Below are 20,441 nucleotides of genomic sequence, written 5' to 3'. Positions count from 1 at the left end.
TGCCGCCTTGCTCCAGATCTCCAGGGCTTCCCCGGGCCACACCCCTGGGCAAGCCGGTGAGTTGGGTCCCTTGGTGGAGCTTGAAGGTACCCTAGGCCTTCCCCCACTATCCATGTGGCTCCTTAGGGAGGGTCTGGGTGGGGCTCTGAACTTCTGTTCTCCCAGCTTCTTGAAGGATCTCTCCTTCCTGGGAGCCGGGAGTCTAGCAGGAAGAGGTTTGGCAGGCCCACGCCATGCCGGAAGCCTGCTTGGCCAGGCCTAGGGGGGGGGGGGGTGCGGGATTTGGGTAACCCCAGCACCCCTCTGCCGCCTTGTTCCAGATCTCCAGGGCTTCCCCGGGCCACACCCCTGGGCAAGCCGGTGAGTTGGGTCCCTTTGTGGAGCTTGAAGGTACCCTAGGCCTTCCCCCACTATCCATGCGGCTCCTTAGGGAGGGTCTGGGTGGGGCTCTGAACTTCTGTTCTCCCAGCTTCTTGAAGGATCTCTCCTTCCTGGGAGCCGGGAGTCTAGCAGGAAGAGGTTTGGCAGGCCCACGCCATGCCGGAGGCCTGCTTGGCCAGGCCTAGTGGGGGGTGCGGGATTTGGGTAACCCCAGCACCCCTCTGCCGCCTTGCTCCAGATCTCCAGGGCTTCCCCGGGCCACACACCTGGGCAAGCCGGTGAGTTGGGTCCCTGGTGGAGTTTGAAGTTACCCTAGGCCTTCCCCCACTATCCCTGCGGCTCCTTAGGGAGGGTCTGGGTGGGGCTCTGAACTTCTGTTCTCCCAGCTTCTTGAAGGATCTCTCCTTCCTGGGAGCCGGGAGTCTAGCAGGAAGAGGTTTGGCAGGCCCACGCCATGCCGGAGGCCTGCTTGGCCAGGCCTAGGGGGGGGTGCGGGATTTGGGTAACCCCAGCACCCCTCTGCTGCCTTGCTCCAGATCTCCAGGGCTTCCCCGGGCCACACCCCTGGGCAAGCCGGTGAGTTGGGTCCCTTGGTGGAGTTTGAAGGTACCCTAGGCCTTCCCCCACTATCCATGCGGCTCCTTAGGGAGGGTCTGGGTGGGGCTCTGAAGTTCTGTTCTCCCAGCTTCTTGAAGGATCTCTCCTTCCTGGGAGCCGGGAGTCTAGCAGGAAGAGGTTTGGCAGGCCCACGCCATGCCGGAGGCCTGCTTGGCCAGGCCTAGGGGGGGGGTGCGGGATTTGGGTAACCCCAGCATCCCTCTGCCGCCTTGCTCCAGATCTCCAGGGCTTCCCCGGGCCACACCCCTGTGCAAGCCGGTGAGTTGGGTCCCTTGGTGGAGTTTGAAGGTACCCTAGGCCTTCCCCCACTATCCATGCGGCTCCTTAGGGAGGGTCTGGGTGGGGCTCTGAACTTTTGTTCTCCCAGCTTCTTGAAGGATCTCTCCTTCCTGGGAGCCGGGAGTCTAGCAGGAGGAGGTTTGGGTGGCACTGGTAATCTCTGTCCAGTCTACATTTTCAAAATCGCGCGGGGGCTATCGCCCCCCGCGTGCACAAGAAACATTAATAGTACTCTCACAAGAAACATTAATAGTACTCACTATCATTGAATTATGTTTTTATGTATGCAGAATGTCCATTTTGTACTCTGCCCTTTTGCATACCCCTTCATAAGTTCATATTTCTCTTTAACTTCTTTAACTCCTATCATCATTACTCCTTTTTTACCCTTTCTAACTTAAGTACTGTTGAGTCCTAATTCACAGACCAAAGTGGTGCCCTAGAGTTAACACCCACCCAACTATTTTAAAAGGCATAAAAAGGACACATATCTTTTCAACATTTTATGGGTGTTTTCTTTGACGGCTATAACTTTTGCTAAATACTTTCTTATACAGTGATGATCCCCCCCCCATGTTTTTTATCTTCTCTTTATAAACTTCTCAATATGGAATTTGGTGTGAAAGAATCCCTCAGTTTAATACTTATGTTTGAACCAAGTCATGGGTCTTGTTGGAAATGTTCTTATGCCCCCATATATCTGATAGCACCACGTGGCTTTATATCTTGTTTGCGTAGGCACAATAACATAGGAAAATACTATACATACCAATAAGTTCTTATCTAATAGAAATGGGAACTCACAAATCTTGTAGTGCAATGAGACCTTACACCCTGAACATTGACATAAAGACCTGGCACAGGCCTCAGAAGAATGGGCATTCTCCATTTACCTCTTGATCTACAGAAGACATTTACAAAACATCCAAGGTTGTATATAACATCACCCGGAGGCATTCCTGTACCAGGGACGACCCTACAGCTGCTCAGACATCTATCTACTCAAAAGAGACATCCCTTAACACTGAGAAGACAACAAGAACAATGACCTGTTTACTGGACAGGGCTTGCTGTATTGCCCCTTTATGGTGAGGTTTGTCTATAACATCACCTGGAAGCAATCCTCTACCACGGAAGACCCTACCACTGCTCAGACATCGTCCTGCTCAAAAGAGACTTCCCTTAACACTGAGAAGATTTAACAACAACAACCTGCTTACAGGACAGGGCTTCCTGCATTCCCCTTTCATGGTGAGGTGAAACGAGAAGGCACTCCACATCATGACTTCAATGTAGGACATGCAGATTCCAGAATCTTTAATACAGAAACATGAGACCAACAACAGAGACTGTGTGATAAGTGTGTTGGCACTACGGACAATGTCTTGGAGCGAACGATAACTTTCCTGAGGCCTAGAGCTGGTCTTATGCCAGGAAACTTCAGGGGTAGGATCTCTTTGTATTTAGGCCAAGGCTATTCCTTTCCATGCCTCTCATATTTTGGTGGGCCTATGCAAACAACAATTGCCACTCTAACACCGTTTTTACTGTGCTCCTTTGACTCTAATCCTTAAAACACACCCACTTAAAATTTGAGGTTAACTTAAGCTAATATGCATGTACATGGAAATGTAAAAAATACTATGCCTCTAATGTTTAAGGAGTTACGTGAGTTTGATGGCTTTAGATTGCCTTGTGTGCTGTTAAGAAATATTATAATGTGCTACAATCTGGGGACTTGAGGGAAAAAGTAATTGCACATGGATTCTGTTTTATTTATCTTAACTTTCTTTGGTGAAAATTCAAAGTTAAGATATCAGCAACGGGACTTCTTCTGATAATTATGTTATGGGTGATTGTCCTTCCACTGTAACTTTACCTTATCCTCTTTCTTTGCATCTTTTGTTGTCATAATTCATAATAAAAAATTATAAAAAAAAAAAAAAAAAAAAAAAGAACACAGTCCCTCGACTATCCCCCAGTGCCCAGCCTACTGTCGGGCTGCGATGGCTATGGGTACCTCTTTGCCCAGCTCCTCACGGATGACCTGGCGGACCTCATGCAGGCTGCTCTGCGGGGCCTGACTGTGGAGCACCTTCAGCGTGCTGGTATACTCCTCCGGCAGCAGGTAGTTTAGGGAGCCTAGGTGCTGGCCCACCTTGATGAAGGTCCCCCGGTTGGCACAGCAGAGCTCGCGGAGACGCCGGGCGGAGCGGAGGTGCACCTGCAGGCATACAGGCAGGAGGCACAACAGGGTGAGTGCCTCACTCCCGGAGCCTGGGTTTGAGAGCACACACACACACACACACACACACACACATACACACACACATACACTCAGACCCACACACAGTCAGATCCACACACACTCAGACCCATACAGTCAGACCCATACACACTCAGACCCACACACACTAAGAGACACACACACAATCAGACCCACACACACTCACACTCACACATTCACTGTCCATCTTTCCCATTTCTGGCTAAGCAATGAGACTATCTACTGGCTTAGCCTGGGTCACGCTTCCCCTAAAAGCATGTCCAATTCAGGCTTTCAACCCAGGCTGAACTCTGCTGTGATACATCGCCCCCTAGGCCTGCAGTGTGGAGGGCTAACATGTCAGAGAACATGATAACATGCGTGGCATTTTTCATCCTGACAGCTGCTCCGAGAGGAAAGTGTGGGTTCTTTAGCAAGAAGACGCTTAGATGCTTTGCTGAAAAAAAAAAAAAAAAAGCTACTGGGGCTGGAGTGATAGTACAGCAGGTAAGGTACTTGCTTTGCACATGGCTGACCTGGATTCGATCCCTGGCTTCCCATATTGTACCCCAAATCTGCCAGGAGTAATTTCTAAGTGCAGAGCCAGGAGTAACTCCTGAGCACTACTGGGTATGGCCCAAGAGTGGAAGAGGAGAAGAAGGAGGTAGAAGAAGAGGAAGAAGGAGAAGAAGAGGAAGGACAACGGGAGGGAGGGAAGGAAGGAAGGAAGGAAGGAAGGAAGGAAGGAAGGAAGGAAGGAAGGAAGGAAGGAAGGAAGGAAGGAAGGAAGGAAGGAAGGAAGGAAGGAAGCAAGGAAGGAAGGAAGCAAGGAAGGAAGGAAGCAAGGAAGGAAGGAAGGAAGGAAGGGCTACTAACTAGCAAAGGAAGGTGCATAAAAACTCTTTGACTATAGTCCAGACCCTGCTCCCTGGAGGAGCAGGGCAATAGCATGAGACAGCGTAGATGGGTTAAGCCAGAGGCCCACCTGTCTAACCAGAGCTAGGAATTGGCTCCCACCTGCTTTCCCAGTCATGTCCATGAAAGGCCTGTGAGTTCTTGGGGTCCTGCCTTCCTGAACCCTCCTAGATTGGGGTCAGAGATACATACTGGAATAAGGCAGCTAACTCCAGATGGCTGCGGATGTGAGTAGGAAACAATAAGTATCCCTAGTATGGCCTTCCACAATGCTCTGATTGGTGTGGCCATGGTGAAACTCAACATGGAGGCAACAAACCTCAAGAAAAACTCAATAGGGGCCAGAGAGATAGCATGGATGTAGGGTGTTTGCCTTGCATGCAGAAGGACGGTGGTTCGAATCTTGGCATTCCATATGGTCCCCTGAGACTGCCAGGAGCAATTTCTGAGCATAGAGCCAGGAGGAACCCCTGAGCACTGCCAGGTGTGACCCAAAAACCCAAAAAAAAAAAAAAACTTGATAATGTAATGTGGGCAACAAACATGAACAAACATGGAGAGCAGGTTTAAAGAGCCCATATGATTAGCAGCCCAGAGAACCACAGAGAAAACCATCACCTTAGAAATGACAGAAGGTGGGGCCAGCAAGGTGGCGCTAGAGGTAAGATGTCTGCCTTGCAAGCGCTAGCCAAGGAAGGACCGCGGTTCGATCCCCTGGTGTCCCATATGGTCCCCCAAAGCCAGGGGCAATTTCTGAGTGCTTAGCCAGGAGTAACCCCTGAGCATCAAATGGGTGTGGCCCGAAAAACCAAAAAAAAAAAAAAAAGAAATGATAGAAGGTGAGGGCCAGAATGATAATACAGTGGAGAGGACAGTTGCCCTACATGTGGCAGACCCAGGTTTGATCCCCGGCATCCCATATGGTTCCCTGAGCCTGAGCCTACCAGGAAAAATTCCTGAGCACAGAGGCAGGAGTAACCCCTGGCACCAATGAGTGTGGCCTGAAAACGAACAAAAAGAGCAGGCACCTGCTGCTCAGTGCCTAGTTGAAGGCTTCTCACGCTTCCTGTGAGATGGACTCCAGATTGCCCCCTGGATGTCCCCAGATGACACCACTTTCCCCTGCTGAGTGCCTCAAGCAGGAAGCCATCAGCTAGGTTGTCCGCCACCCATGGTCTGAATCTGTCCCGAAGAGGCAAATCGCTGGCACAGGTGCTACAGGCCACCCTCTCTGGCCACAGAAGACCAAGAAGTCTGACATCTCAGCAGCCCTGGGAATGGAGACCACGTGTGTCCACAAACGTGCTACGGCCCTCAGGACAACAGGGACATGCACCATAAATGGAGATTGATGATAATTATTGGCTCCATACTCACAAAGACATCACCCATGACACTGAGTCAGCATCTGCGGCAAACGGCACCAACATATTCACAACGAGAGCACCTTAAACCAGCTTCCAGATCAACAGCCACAATCAAACACTCTCACATGTCCGAGAGGTAATTTTAGTCTTCAGGAAACGCACAATTTGGGGGGAGTTTCGCAGGTGGTACTGAGGAGGCCCTCTTGGGACCTCTTGGGACCCTCTCCCAGGCATTGGGAATCACTCAGGCAATTCCTGCTGTGCTCACAGGTCTCCAAGGTTATACCTGGAGATAACAGGGCAATAATGTGGAACCAGGGATCAATCTCACCTGGGTCAGTCAACCTCTGTGCTGGTCACTTAGCCTCTGTGCTATCTCTCTACCTCCTCAAATGTTCTGTTGTTTGGATTTTTGGGCCACGCCTGCAATGTTCAGAGGCTACTCCTGGCTCTGCACTCAGGTATTACTCTTGGCTGTGCCAATAGAACCCAGGTTGGCCTTGTGTAAGACAAGCGCCCTACCTGCTGTGCTAGCACTCCTTCTCCCTCAAACATTCTTTTACAGAAAAAAAGCACTCAAATGCTGAATAATAGAGCACCTGATCTTAGAGAATCCTAGAGGATTTTACTACTCCAGATACACTGTCCTTAGAGATCAGAAGGCAAGTCCCACCCAGAATTTCAAAAATTACTGGCTTAGTGCAAATTCCCTTTCCACAGACTTCCTTAACTTGGTTCCCAAAAAACACACAAGGATTCACCACTCTCTTCTCTCCAGAATCCTTCATCTACTCATACAAATATACACACTGCAAAGCTTCTAAAAGCTCCTGACTTCTAAATTTCCCTAGCCTGAGCCCTTCAGATTTATCAGGAGGGACACACTGGGAATTGAGTGAGTTTGTCTGTCACAGTGCTGTCCCACAGAGTTTTCTGCAGGCACATTCTGTCAGCGCCACAGCCAGCAGCCTCACTAGCTACATGTAAATGAAGGATACTTGAAATGTGGCTACTGTGACTGAGGAGCCCAGTATTTCATTTTCAGGGGCTGGAGAAACTATAGGGATTAAGGTTTTTGTATAGCATGCAGCTGACCCCATTTACATCCGGCACTGTATATACTCCTCCAAGCACCACCAGAGGTCACTCTTCAACAGAGACAAGAGTAGAACCTGAGATGGCCCAAAACACAAAAAACAAAGTAAATTGTTTTTTCATATTTCTTTTATATCATTCCTTTTAAATGTGTCTAGCAGCTGCCATATTGGACAGCTGGAGTTTATTAGCAGCAACTATAGTAAATGTTTATTTAGTAGAAGGCATTCTCAACCCTCTGTGGTACTATCTTGAAGGATTCATGAAAGGCGCTTATAATGTAGATGAGTCATGTATACTGTTTCAAAGTGAGCTATAGTTGGGCTTGAATACAAGAAGAAGGGTCCTTATGTATAATGATCAGTAGTATTGGCTTTGCAAAGACCTGGGTTCAAAGACTCCAGTATTTGTCATATGGCCTTCGGACAGGCCAGTTGGCTTTGGCACCTACATTTGTTCAGCAGTGAAATAAGGATAAAGGTGAAACTTGTCGCTTTGGCAGTTAGGTGAAGCAATGTGTAAAAGAAGAGTTGAGTATAGGGCCAGGCATCAAGTCAAAGGTCAATAAATGGAAAAAGAGAGAGCAATGGAGATAAAAATCAAACTTTCCAGATGAATGAGATGGAAAACAAGCCAGTCGAGGCCTATGCACATTAAACTGTGCTCAATTCCACAAGTGTGGGCCACAATCTAACAGAAATAAAAGCTACCTCCAAGATTTGTCACTGAACCTGCAAAACACCTGCACACAAGAAATGCAGGATGCAGCAGAGCCTTATTTATTCTTACCAAGACACCTGCCATAGGTCCCCAACACGAGATGCTCCCTGAAACTGAGTCCTACCCCTGCCTGCTTGTGATGGCTTTGCAGTATGTCCTCACCACAGAGCCCCCCAGATCCCTGATGGTACCCAACAAAGATGGCAGGGACTGCCAGTACAGCCTCCTGCCCAATGTCCAGCTTCTCTCTCTCTCTCTCTCTCTCTCTCTCTCTCTCTCTCTCTCTCTCTCTCTCTCTCTCTCTCTCTCTCTCTCTCTCTCTCTCTCTCTCTCTCTCTCTCTTTCTCTCTCTCTCTCTTCTCTCTCTCTTCTCTTTCTCTCCCTCCCCTCCCAGCTCTATAACCTGCCTTTTGATGGTCTCATTACCAATAACCTTGCTGTAATGAGTTTTAATCTGCCTTATCATAATTAAGAGTATGCTCATTAGCCTGGGGATGGGGTAGTGCATAGCTAACAAGATCAACACAGGGCTGATTACTTATTGATCGTGAGGGATAGGGCAGAGCCAAGGAGGGCAATTCTTCACTCAACTCTAAGTTCCCACACACAGGAGTCTGAGGCCCCACTCGGCAGAAAATCATCAAAGTTCCTGTTTACTTTTTTTACAAGTATGGCTGAGCCAGGGCTCAGTCCTGGCTCTGTCCTCAGGGTCATTACTGGTGGGCTCAGAGAATCCTATGTAGTGCCATGGATTGAGCATGGTTTGGCTACATGCAAGACAAGTGCCATATTGCTGCTACAGCTATCTAGGTGTTAGTTTTAAGAAAACTAATAGAGCTCTCCCTGTCCTTCTCCTTCTTACTCCTTTCTCCCTTTCCCTCTCTTCTTCCTTTCTCTCTCCTTCTCCCTCTCTCCCTCTCCCTCTTACTTCTTTCTCTTCCCTCTCTCCCCCTCTTCCTCCCTCTCCCACCCTCTCTTCTCCCTCCCATTCTCTCTCTCTCTCTCTCTCTCTCTCTCTCTCTCTCTCTCTCTCTCTCTCTCCTCAAAAAGAAGAAGAAAAGAAAACTAATAAAACCTCAGAGAACAGGGCTCTACCTTTGGGGGTGGGGGTGGGGGTGGGGGTAATGTCAGCATAAAAGAAAGAAACAGACATACAGATATACCTCACACCTAGGAGAGAGACAGTGAAAGATAGTTACGAGATGACTCTTGAACAAAGAGTCCAAAACTAGGGCCTGAGCAATAGTATAGCAGGTAGGGCACTTGCCTTGCATGTGGCCACCCCAGATTGAATCCCCAGTATCCCATATGGTCCCCTGAACCCTGCCAGAAGTGATACCTAAACCCAGAGCAGGAGTAACCCAAGCATTACCAGATGAGGCCCAAACATTTGCCCCCTGCAAGAAAAATAAGAGTTTAAAACTCTTCAAGTGCCCCTTGGATTTGTATAGCAGAACTGGAATTACAGATTAAAATTGGACACCACAGGTAGAAGGATTTCTGTTCTGAGATGGGAGGCAGAGTGAGAGATACAATTTGTTTTGGGAAAAGTGTGAAAAGCACTACTGAAATAGACAATAATAGGCACCAATATTTTTCAGGGGGTGGAGTTGGGAGATCACATCACACCCAGTGGTGCTTACAGATCATTCCTGGCAGGCTTGGAGAAGATATACATAAACATATATGTATACATATATATATATATATATGTATACATATATATATATATATATATATATGTATACAGGTCCAGGGATGGAACCTAGGTCTGCAGACAAAGTGCTTTATCCATTGTTGCCTGAATATCAATGCTGCCTCATTCAATCCAAACCAAATTCTATTAGCCAAAAACCAAAAACCCCAAAGAAATGCATCTCTCTGGGCTGTCAGGTAATATGAGTGTTTCTTTTTATTTATAGGTTTTCCTGTATATTTTAAATTTTCTTAAAACTAACACCTATAACAACTGTATAACCAATATGGCATTTGCCTTGCATCCAGACAACCCATGTTCAATCCATGGCACCACATATGATTCCCTGAGCCCAGCAGTAATGATCCCTGAGCACAGAACCAGGACTGATCCCTGTCAATCATACATGGCCAAGTATGGATCAAAAGTGAAAACAAAACAAACACCTATTAGCCTATTGCCTTTTTGGCCACATCTGCCTTAGTACTGGACTTTATTACTTTAGGGCACATTCTCAGAAAATGGCCCACACATCCAGACTGCAATGTGCAATTTTCACTTTTTCCCCCACACTGGAGAAGACTGTGTCTCTTCTGAGCAGTTATCTTTATCTACCTCTCTTCTTCCCTCCCTTTATTTCCAAAATAAGCTTGTTTTACTGTTTCCTCCCAAAAAAGAAAGAATACTATTTCGTGGAAGGGAAATATTTAGGCCACATCTGACAATGACAATTTTCAGGAGTTACTCCTTGCTCTACATCACTCCTGAAAATGAAACTGATTGAGAGAGGGGAAGAGAAGAGAGGAGAGAAGAGAGAGAGAGAGAGAGAGAGAGAGAGAGAGAGAGAGAGAGAGAGAGAGAAAGGGAGGAAGAAGAGGAAGAGAGAACAAGGAAGAGAGAGAGGAGGGGGAAAAGAAGAATGTGTGTCCAAAAGGAAACATGGGTGAACAACAAACACCTATTATGATGAATATGAAAGAATTTTACTAGTCATTCCTCCTTTATCATCTTATAGAATCAGGAACATGCAGCAGATTTTCTTCCCTTCTAACATAGACCAGACACTGGGCCCAGACAGGACCTCCCAGGTGATGTCTGCACAGTGCACTGGGGTCCAGCCATGAGGTTTTCCACTGGAAACACAGGATGGCAAGATTCTCCCTCAGCCCCAAGAGATCAGCATCTCACAAAAAAATAATTTAAAATCAGTTATAGGGGCCGGAGTGATAGCTCAGCGGTAGGGCATTTGCCTGCACACTACCAACCCAGCACAGACCTGGGTTTGTTCCTCAGCATCCCATATGGTCCAAGAGCCTGCCAGAAGTAATTTCTGAGTGCAGAGCCAGGAATAACCCCTGAGCACCACTGGGTGTGACCCAAAAATGAAAAAAAAAAAATTAAATTCAGGGGCCAGAGAGATAGCATGGAGGTAGGGAGTTTGCCTTGCATGCAGAAGGTTGGTGGTTCAAATCCCGGCATCCCATATGGCCCCCCAAGCCTGCCAGGAGCGACTTCTGAGCACAGAGCCAGGAGTAACACCTGAGCGCTGCTGGGTGTGACCCAAAAAACAAAAAATAAAATAAAATTCAGTTATAAAGAAAAGAGTGGGGTCAAGAAAGACAGTACAGCAGGTAGGGTGTGCCTACCTTGCACACAGCTGACTGGGTTCAATCCCTAGCAGCATATATAGTCCCCTACAGTACATACATATCAGAAGTGAGCCCTGAGCACTACCAATATTGGAGAAAAAGAAAAAGAGAGTGACAAAGACAAACAGAAAATTCTTTAAAATACTCAGAAGGAAAAAACAAATCACTGACAATAGAATCAAGAGACCCAAACTATAACAAGTTAAACACAAAAAGGACCTGTTACACTGGTAGACCAGGAAGCTAAGGGTAGAGGTATGGGATGCATGCTGGGAACTCTGGTGAAGGGAGGTCACCATTGGTGGTAGGAATGGCCCTAACTTACTATCACTATATACCTGAAATACAACTGAGAAAGACTTGTAATTCACAATAGTCTCGATAAAAAAAAAAATTTTTTTAAAGGGAAAAGCACTTATGACTTTAACAACTAAGAAAACTAACTAGGTGTGAAGCCCAAACTTAGCATGTGCCAGGCCTTGGTTTCAATCTCCAGAACCACCTGGTATTCTTGGTTTGGACCAGCATTGCTGGGGTGTGAATACCACCAGCTGTGAACCCAACCATTTTTTTTTTTAAGTTTTTAAGTTTAACAGCCTATGAATCTAACTGTTCCAGTACTTTTTTATTTTAATTTTGCTGACAAAATAAACCTTTCTATCTTGAGGTCCCTTTGCATCACTGTTAAAAATTAACTGCCCCTGTGTCTCTGGGTCTATTTCTGGACTCTCTAATCTGCTCAGAGATCAGTTTGTCTCTCTTCATGCCAATATCATACTGTCTTGATACCAGTTTTATTTAGTAATGATAATAATTTACTAATTACTTGCTTCATAATAAATCTTGAAACCCAGTACTTACTGTTTTTATAACTTTGTTTTTTTTCTTTCTTTATAAGTGTTATTTTCTAGGCCCTCTGTGTTCCCAAATGGATTTTAGAATGAGCATTCAATTTCTACAAAAAAGCCTGCTGGGATTTTGATCAGGATTGTCATGAATCTATTTATTTGGGGAAAATGAACATCTTAACAACATTGAGTTTTTGAATCTATAAACATGAGAGATATCTTCACTTATTTGGGTCTTTTTAAATTTCTTTCAGTACTGTTTTGTTCAGATGTATATACCAATTTAGAAATTATACTAATAGAGCCAAAGCAATAGTACAGGGGGTAGGGAACTTGTCTTGTAAATGGGTAACCCAGGTTCAATTCCTGCATGCCATATGGTCCACTGAGTCCATCAGGAGTAAAACCTCAGCACAAAGCCAGGAGTAAACCTTGAGCAGGCAGGAAGGAAGGAAGGAAGGAAGGAAGGAAGGAAGGAAGGAAGGAAGGAAGGAAGGAAGGAAGGAAGGAAGGAAGGAAGGAAGGGAGGGAGGGAGGGAGGGAGGGAGGGAGGGAGGGAGGGAGGGAGGGAGGGAGGGAGGGAGGGAGGGAGGGAGGGAGGGAGGGGGAGGGAGGGAGGGAATGAAGGAGGAGGGAGGGAGGGAGGAAAAGAAATTGCTCCTATGAAAATAAATTAAGAAATATGCAGAAGTCCTATCAATAAATAGAGGCATAAAATTAACCTTTGTTCAGCTGTAACAGAAAAATAGAAGTATAGAAAGGAGTTAAAAAGTAGGATGAAGGGCCGGGCGGTGGCGCTGGAGGTAAGGTGCCTGCCTTGCCTGCGCTAGCCTAGGACGGACCGCGGTTCGATCCCCCGGTGTCCCATATGGTCCCCCAAGAAGCCAGGAGCAACTTCTGAGCGCATAGCCAGGAGTAACCCCTGAGCGGCACAGGGTGTGGCCCAAAAACCAAAAAAAAAAAAAAAAAAAAAAAAAGTAGGATGAAAATCCCACAAAGCAGTATTAGTCATTTTAAGTGACAACAGTGCAATATCATGGGAAAATGCTCAAGATTTCAACTGAGGAAAACAACTCATTATATTGATAGAATATTACAGATTAAATAGATGTTTTAAAAAAAAAAAAAAGCGGGGCCGGGCGGTGGCGCTGGAGGTAAGGTGCCTGCCTTGCCTGCGCTAGCCTAGGACGGACCGCGGTTCGATCCCCCGGCGTCCCATATGGTCCCCCAAGAAGCCAGGAGCAACTTCTGAGCGCATAGCCAGGAGTAACCCCTGAGCGTCACAGGGTGTGACCCAAAAACCAAAAAAAAAAAAAAAAAAAAAAAAAAAAAAAGCAGTATCAAAATCACAATGTGTTTGAATTGTGAAAATTTCAAGATGATTTTTCCTGATTTACTCTACGTTCCTTTGTACAGTAACTGCTTTGTTGTTAAGTTATTTGCTTTGTTAAGTTATTGCTTTTCAGTGAGAGTCTCCAAGTGGTGCTTAGTAGTCACCAGGGCCCTTCCAGGTAATTCTCAACCATCAGGCTAGAGACTCAACATAAGGGCCCAAGGTGGTGATGTTCAGTGGGTCCTGGAATTCCAGGATTACCAGGCTACTCTGGCAGTGTTTGGGGGCCTCCAGAGACATGCCACATGCTCAGAGACCATGTGGTGATAGGGATCAAACAAGGATCAGTAATAAACAAGGCATGTACCTTGTTAAATCCTGTACTGTCTCTCTGGCCCCCAAAAATATCTCTTTTAAATCTCTCCTTTAAATTAAGGTATAATAGGGCTGGAGAGATAGCACAGTGGTAGGATGTTTGTCTTGCACGCAATCGATCCTAGACGGACGGTGGCTCGATTCCTGACATCTTATATGGCCCCCAGAGCCTACCAGGAGCAATTTCTGAGCACAGAGCCAGAAGTAACCCCTGAGCACCTACAGGTGTGGCCCCCCCAAAAATTTAAGATATAATTAATATATTATAAAACTCCCTGTTTTCAAGTATTTAGACAATTCAAAGGTTTTTACTATATTCACTAATTATACAGTTATCCCCATTCTCTAACCCCATATTTGGATGTTAGGTTATATTTTTCTGTTAGGTTTTTGTTGTTGTTGTTGTTCCATACTTGGTGGTACTCAAGGTTATTCCTGGCTCAGTGCTGAGTATCAAATTCATGGCCTCCCACATGCAAGGCATAAGCACTAAATCTTTGAGTCATCTCCCTAGTCCTTAAATTAGGTGGTATCTTTTTAACATTTCTATATAATTTGTTGTTTAGTTGGTTTGGGGCCACATCCAGCTGTGCTCAGCACTTACTTCTGGCTCTGTGCTCAGGGATCATTCCTGGAGGGAATCAGGGGACCTTATGGGATGCCAGGGATCAAACCTGAGTCGCCTATCTGCAAAGCAAGCACTCTACCTACTGTACTATTATTCTGGCCCCATTCCCTGTAAGGTGAGACTAACTAAAAACCCTAAACAAAGACATTCCCCCAACTTCCTCTTCCTGATAACCTCTTCTTTTGGTGCGTAAAAGCCCACCTGGATTACAGAACCTTCCCGTACCCTGGTGGATTTGGTTCTGGAGAATAAAGAGAGAGCAGTTCTGGCTTTTGGCAGGCACAGAAGCAGCACATGGCAGAGAGGCCATGAGGCAAAAAACAGACAGATTCCAATAAATCCTTCCTCACTGGCTTGGTATTTCTCCTCTGTTACCCTACTTCATCAGACCTGTCCGCTTAAGGGGTTAGAAGCACGGCATTTGGGGTAATCTCACCACTTGTTGATATTTTTATTTTACAATTCTTATCATCTTATATTACATTAACACCCAGTGACTATTTGCAAATAAAAAATGAGGATCAGAAACTGGCAAGATAGTACAGCAGTTAAGGCACTTGCCTTGCATGCAGCCATCCCCCAAACCCATATAGTCCCCCAAGCACCTCCAGAAGTGGCTTCATACCTTAACAGCCCTGCCAAGAAAGGGGCATTAGGCCATTGTCAGTGCCACTTGCTTCCTGCCCAACAGGAGCCACACCCAAATGGAGACACACAAACTGGATCTGCTACCCTCGAGAATAGTCCTGCAGGGCCCTGTGCTCTACCATCATCTCAAAGGGAACCCAACAGAGAGATCTAAAAGATCTAAAAGCAGCTCTTTCCCCCCTTTTCTCCTCATCCCAAGATTTGGAGGACCTGGAGGGAACACAAGTGAAAGGGTAAAAGCTTCAGAGAAAGGGGCTCATGTCACCGTATCATCACACCCCATTTTAGTTTTTTTATAAGCAGGTTTTTTTTTTAAAGGTTCACTATTTACCCAAAGATACAGGCAGATGTGAGTGAAGGTTGAGATGTGAATTCTTTTGCAATAAGCTCTGGTTTTCCCAGAAAGTTCCAATTAAGATGTAGAACACAGGGCCGGAGAGATGGCATGAAGGTAAGGCTTTTGCCTTTCATGCAGAAGGTCAGTGGCTCAAATCCTGGCATTCCATATGGTCCCTCAAGCCTATCAGGAGCGATTTCTGAGCATAGAGCCAGGAGTAACCCCTGAGCGCTGCCAGGTGTGACCCAAAAACCAAAAATAAATAAATAAATAAATAAATAAATAAATAAATAAATAAATAAAAGATGTAGAACACACCCAAGACACAGAAAATTATGATCAATCATTGACACTTGGCCAGAAGTTTCTTAGGCTATTCTTCCAGTCTCCATAACTAGCTGAGAGGCAAGGGATGGGTTCCAGATAGGAGTTTGGTTTCGGAGAAGGCCATCCTACAAAGAAAGTTGAGGGTGGGCCTGGAGAGATAGCACAGCTGTGTTTGCCTTGCAAGCAGCTGATCCAAGACCAAAGGTGGTTGGTTCGAATCCCAGTGTCCCATATGGTCCCCCGTGCCTGCCAGGAGCTATTTCTGAGCAGACAGCCAGGAGTAACCCCTGAGCACCACTGGGTGTGGCCCAAAAACCAAAAAACAAAAACAAAAGTTGAGGGAATGGGTTTTTGGGAGGGCGGCTGCTAGTGGCTGAGAAAGCATCATGAATAAAACATGCCACCCAGGTGCCAAGTATACTTGCATTTTAATAGGGCACAGGGTTTAGGCCAAAAGAATTTATTTCTAATGGTGGGATTACAAACATCAGCAATGACTGAGGAAGGTAGTAAAGCCAGGCAAGTCATGCCAACCTCCCTGAAATCCCAGTAAATGTGTTATACATGTGCAGGTCCTCAGCAAATGATCTAGACACCAAATGTAAGAATCCCACCTATGATCACTACCCACCAGGGCATAGGCCTGCTACCACACAACCATACACATAAGCCCAGATGCCTCGGTGGCTGAGGACACACACTCTTTGGTCTGGAAAGCATCCATTTGTGAAACTCTCTGCCAGGAAAGCTGAAGAGAACCCTTCCCTCCATCTGCCCCTTAATCACACTGAGAAGACGCGTAATTAATTTGTTCTCAACAGTTGCTCTGTGGCTGGCAGAGTGAGGGCAATTCTGGAATGACAATGATGGAGAAGGAACGCAAAGGGCAGGCCCCCCAGAACAGCAGATCCACCCCCCAAGAGCCCACTTCCAGCTCTGCTCAGGAACATGCACCTGCACAGCACACCTGCAAGGTAACCAGGTGGGGGATAGCAGCCCTTCCCCCTTTTCTCCTTGTCTTGAGATTTGGGGGGCCTGGAGTGAACACTAAGTGAAAAAGTGAAAGCTTCAGAGAAGGGGGCTCATATGTCCCCATTTCATCACACCCCATTTTGTTTTGTTTCAGTAATATAAGCACAATTTTTTAAAAAGGTTCACTTTTTTATCCAAAAAGGTGAGCATCAAGTCTGTGATGACTATGAAGTGAACTGGGACAGGTACAGAGCTCAGGATCAAGTGCCTCAGCGGGAGGGAATGTTGGGGGAGTCCAGGAAGCAAACCCAGAGGAAGAACTTGAGCTCTTTCACTGTGTCAGGTCTGAAAGATGCACGCTGAAGTTACAGGTGGACTGCCACATTTTCTATCATCTAAAATTCTTCAGCTAAAAGAAAAAAAATCAATAAGTGAAAGAATTACGGCAACATAGTTTAGTTTGAGATGCCAGGTGTATAGGATTCATCATATTAGTCTACTTTTTCACTGCACTGGAAATTTTTCATCTAGTACAGCTTTTAGTTTTTTATTGGAGAGGGGTGGGAGAGAGAGGGGAGAGAGAGGTGGTGCTGGGGATCAAACTAGGTCCTCACAAAAGGCAAGAGTTCTATGTTAAGTGACATCCCAGATTAGAGCTTTTCTTTAAAGATCCAAAGGCCCAGGGGAGAGAGATAGTATAGCAGGAGGGTTGTTTGCATTACACACAACCAACTCCTTTCAATCTGCAGCATCCCATAGGGTCCCCAGGCCCTGCCAGGAATGATCCCTGAGCACAGAGTCAGAAGTAAATCCTGAGCACTGCTGGGTGTGATCAAAAATAAAAGTTCACAGATCCCAACCTGCTACTCCCAAACCTTGAGACCTTGGCCAGTCTTTTTTTGTCATACTCTGTACCACACACGTTGGCATAGTATATGACAGAAGATCAGCTCTGCTGCATCACAAGAGCTGGCTTCCAGGCTCTTCTTCCCATCGAAAGGTTTCCTCTTCTGGGGCCCAAATGGAGGGTTTGTGAGACCTGTTGTAGCTTTCAGATTCTACCCCTAGAAGAACCCCACACTACTGTCTAGTGTGGAAAGCAGAATAAGGTGCTCTACCATCCCCACAAAGATGCCCACTGCCTCATCTCTGGAACCTATGTCTTGTGATCACCTTATAAGTCAGGCTGCAGCCTGAAGAAGGATTGACAGAAAGACAGAGAGAGCATCTGGGAGCAAGAAGGCAGGCCTGGTGTAATTCAATAAAGCATTCATTAAGACCGAGGTGATAGCACAGCAGTAGGGCATTTGCTTTCCCGGGCATCCCATTAAGGTCCCCCGAGCCTGCCAGGAGCGATTCCTGAGCACAGAGCCTGGAGTAACCCCTGAGCACCACTGGGTGTGGTCCCAAAAAAGAAGAAGACGAAGAAGAAAGCACTCGTTGGCTTTCAGTCTTTTCATACCTGCCAATGGGTGGCTGAAAACCACTATGCTGAGCAACAACAGCTCTTTCTCAGACTGGCAGGAAATTTCTACAGACCAGCATCAGCTTAAGGACCAGTAGTTAAAAATCACTGCTTAGCATCAGAAATAGGCCTTGAGCACTGCCAGGTGTGGCTGCCAATACCCATCTACCTCCACCCCAAAAATTCTTTTTTTTTTTTAAGCATTAAGGACTAGAAAGGTAGTACAGCAGATAAAGGGTTTGCCATGCATACAGCTGACATGGGTTCAATCCCCTATACCATATATAAGATCCAATAGGAGTGATCCCTAAATACCAATGGTATGACTCACATACCAAAAAATGTTTTAATAGTATTAAGATTTGGAGAGCTGGGACAGTGGGCAGGACATCTGCCTTGGAAGCAGTGAGCCTAAGTTTGATTGATCCTGGTACCACAACCCATCCCAAACACAGAGGCAGGAGTGACCTTAGGATTTCCAACACACCACGTATGTGCTCTACCACTTGAGCTACACTTCTAGCCCCTTTTTTCTTTTTTTTTTTCTTTTATTTGTAGTATTTGGGCCCCTGGGATGAGAGAGATGAGAAAGAGATAGTGAAGAAGAGGGAGAAAGTGGAGAGAGAGAGACAGAGACAGAGAGAGAGAGAGAGAGAGAGAGAGACAGAGGGAGTGAGAGGGAGAGGGGGGAGAGGGAGAAGGGGAAGAAGAAAGGAAGAAGAGGGAGAGAGAGGGAGGAAGAGGGAGGAGAGAGGAAAGAAGAGAGAGGGGAGGAAGAGAGAGGAGGAAGAGGGAGAGGGAGAGAGGGAGAGAGAGAAAAGAGTGACAGGGAGAGGGAGAGAGGAAGGAGAGAGAGGGAAGGAGAGGAGGAGAGGGACAGGGAGGGAGAAGGGGAGTGAGAGAGAGAGAGGAGGGAGGAAGAGAGGGAGGGAGAAAGAGAGAGGAAGAGAAGGATAGGGAGGGGAGAGAGAGGGAGAGAAAGAGGGAGAGGAAGAGAGGGAAAGGAGAGAGAGAGAGGAAGGAGAAAGGGGTCTAGCCCTTTTTTAAAAGAATTTTTCTAAATTCTTTTTTGTTCGTTTTGTCAGGGCTTACTCGCTCAGGTGATCATATGAGGTGCCAGAAATAGAATCCAAACCTGCAAGCGCCCTGCCTGCTGTGTTATTGCTCCAGCCCCTTAAAATTCTTTCTTTTTCCTATTTAGTTGTCTTTTGTGTTTTGGAATGGTCTCAGATTTTTTTGATTTTTTTAATATTTTGTTTCTTAATTTTTTTTTATTTTTTAATTTGGATACCATGACTTATAAACTGCTATTACATTAGTATCACTTCACACCTGAACTATTCTAGCCCTACTCTCTCCATTCAGAAGTCTGCTTCCTTCCTACCATTGTCCCAGGGTCCGTCGCTCACCCTTCCTACCTCCATGATTAACTTCCTCTTGAAGTCAAGGTCACAAATTCTGTTGTCTTTCGGCATTTGTTATTCCCTTATTCTTCTTATATTGTATATCATGCACATGAGAGAGATCATTCTCTGCCTATCCTTCTCTTACTTACTGACTTCATATAGCATGACACTCTACAACTCCATCCATGCCGTAACAAAATTTCTTACAGCCAAGTAGTTTTTCTATCACATGTATGTACCACAGATTCTTTATATAGTCATTTGATCTTGGCTACTTGGGCTGTTTCTATATTTTGATCATTGCTAATAGGTCTTCAATACAGGCACAGAGTAGGCAGATGGTGCATCTACAATAGCAGACCAGTAAGAAAGGAAAAGGCAACACAGCAGGGGCCTCTCACATGAAAACTCCAGTCCTGGGGCAGATCTGGGTGCATTTTAGCACCAGGCTGCAGTCTTCTAAGATCTACTCAAGTACTGCATTAGGCCACAAGAAGAAGTGACTGTCTTTATTGAAGATTAACTTACATCAAGCACAGGGTGCTGGTACGAGTGACATCCTATTGGCTACTCCCTCTGTTCTGAGTATGCCAACACCCAGCAGTCTCCACCCAGAACCTTCACTAAAGTTTTTTCTGTACTTCTCAGAGAGCCCTTCTGGGCCCACATCTCTCCCTTTTTTCATAGGAGAAACCTTTTATCTCTTTTAGGGCACTGGGCAAGCACTTCCATTAGCTTGTTTACTTAATCACTGGCTCACTAAAAAGAATTGACTGAACCCATTAGGTGCCAAGTGCTGAACAGACAGCAGCGAGTACCACCGCCAACTGTGACACTGCTTGCCTGCATTGAGGTTCTCCTGAGCTCCCCTCACTGTTAATTACAATCTAGTCATCTAAGAACAGTTCCTTGTAGGGCAGGAACAGAGTGCTAAAGGCTGGAGTGAGGCCCCAAGTTCGATCCCCTTCATTGAACAGCCTGTCATTTGAGTGTCCACTGCCAGTTGTGGGTATGAGAGGCATCACATCGACATGTTCCAGTATTGAACTGTCCAGACCAGTTGGCCAAGAACCAATAGGAATGGGCCCCAGAACTTCTGAGTTTGGAAGCAATCAC

The 20,441-nt window shown here is 46.1% G+C and overlaps 1 protein-coding gene across 1 annotated transcript in view; it reads right to left on the bottom strand.

Annotated features, from left to right (window-relative positions):
• The window catches only part of ADCK1 (aarF domain containing kinase 1), a 115,290-nt gene that overhangs the window by 70,895 nt on the left and 23,954 nt on the right, over positions 1–20,441 (bottom strand). Inside the window, exon 4 of the mRNA XM_049770395.1 lies at positions 3,299–3,502. Coding sequence (XP_049626352.1) covers positions 3,299–3,502 — 204 coding nt within the window. The remainder of the gene's footprint in view (positions 1–3,298; positions 3,503–20,441) is intronic.

This window comes from Suncus etruscus, chromosome 3 (genome assembly GCF_024139225.1).
Source record: "Suncus etruscus isolate mSunEtr1 chromosome 3, mSunEtr1.pri.cur, whole genome shotgun sequence".
NCBI classification, from domain to species: domain Eukaryota; kingdom Metazoa; phylum Chordata; class Mammalia; order Eulipotyphla; family Soricidae; genus Suncus; species Suncus etruscus.
This window is presented reverse-complemented; position numbering and strand designations above follow the sequence as displayed.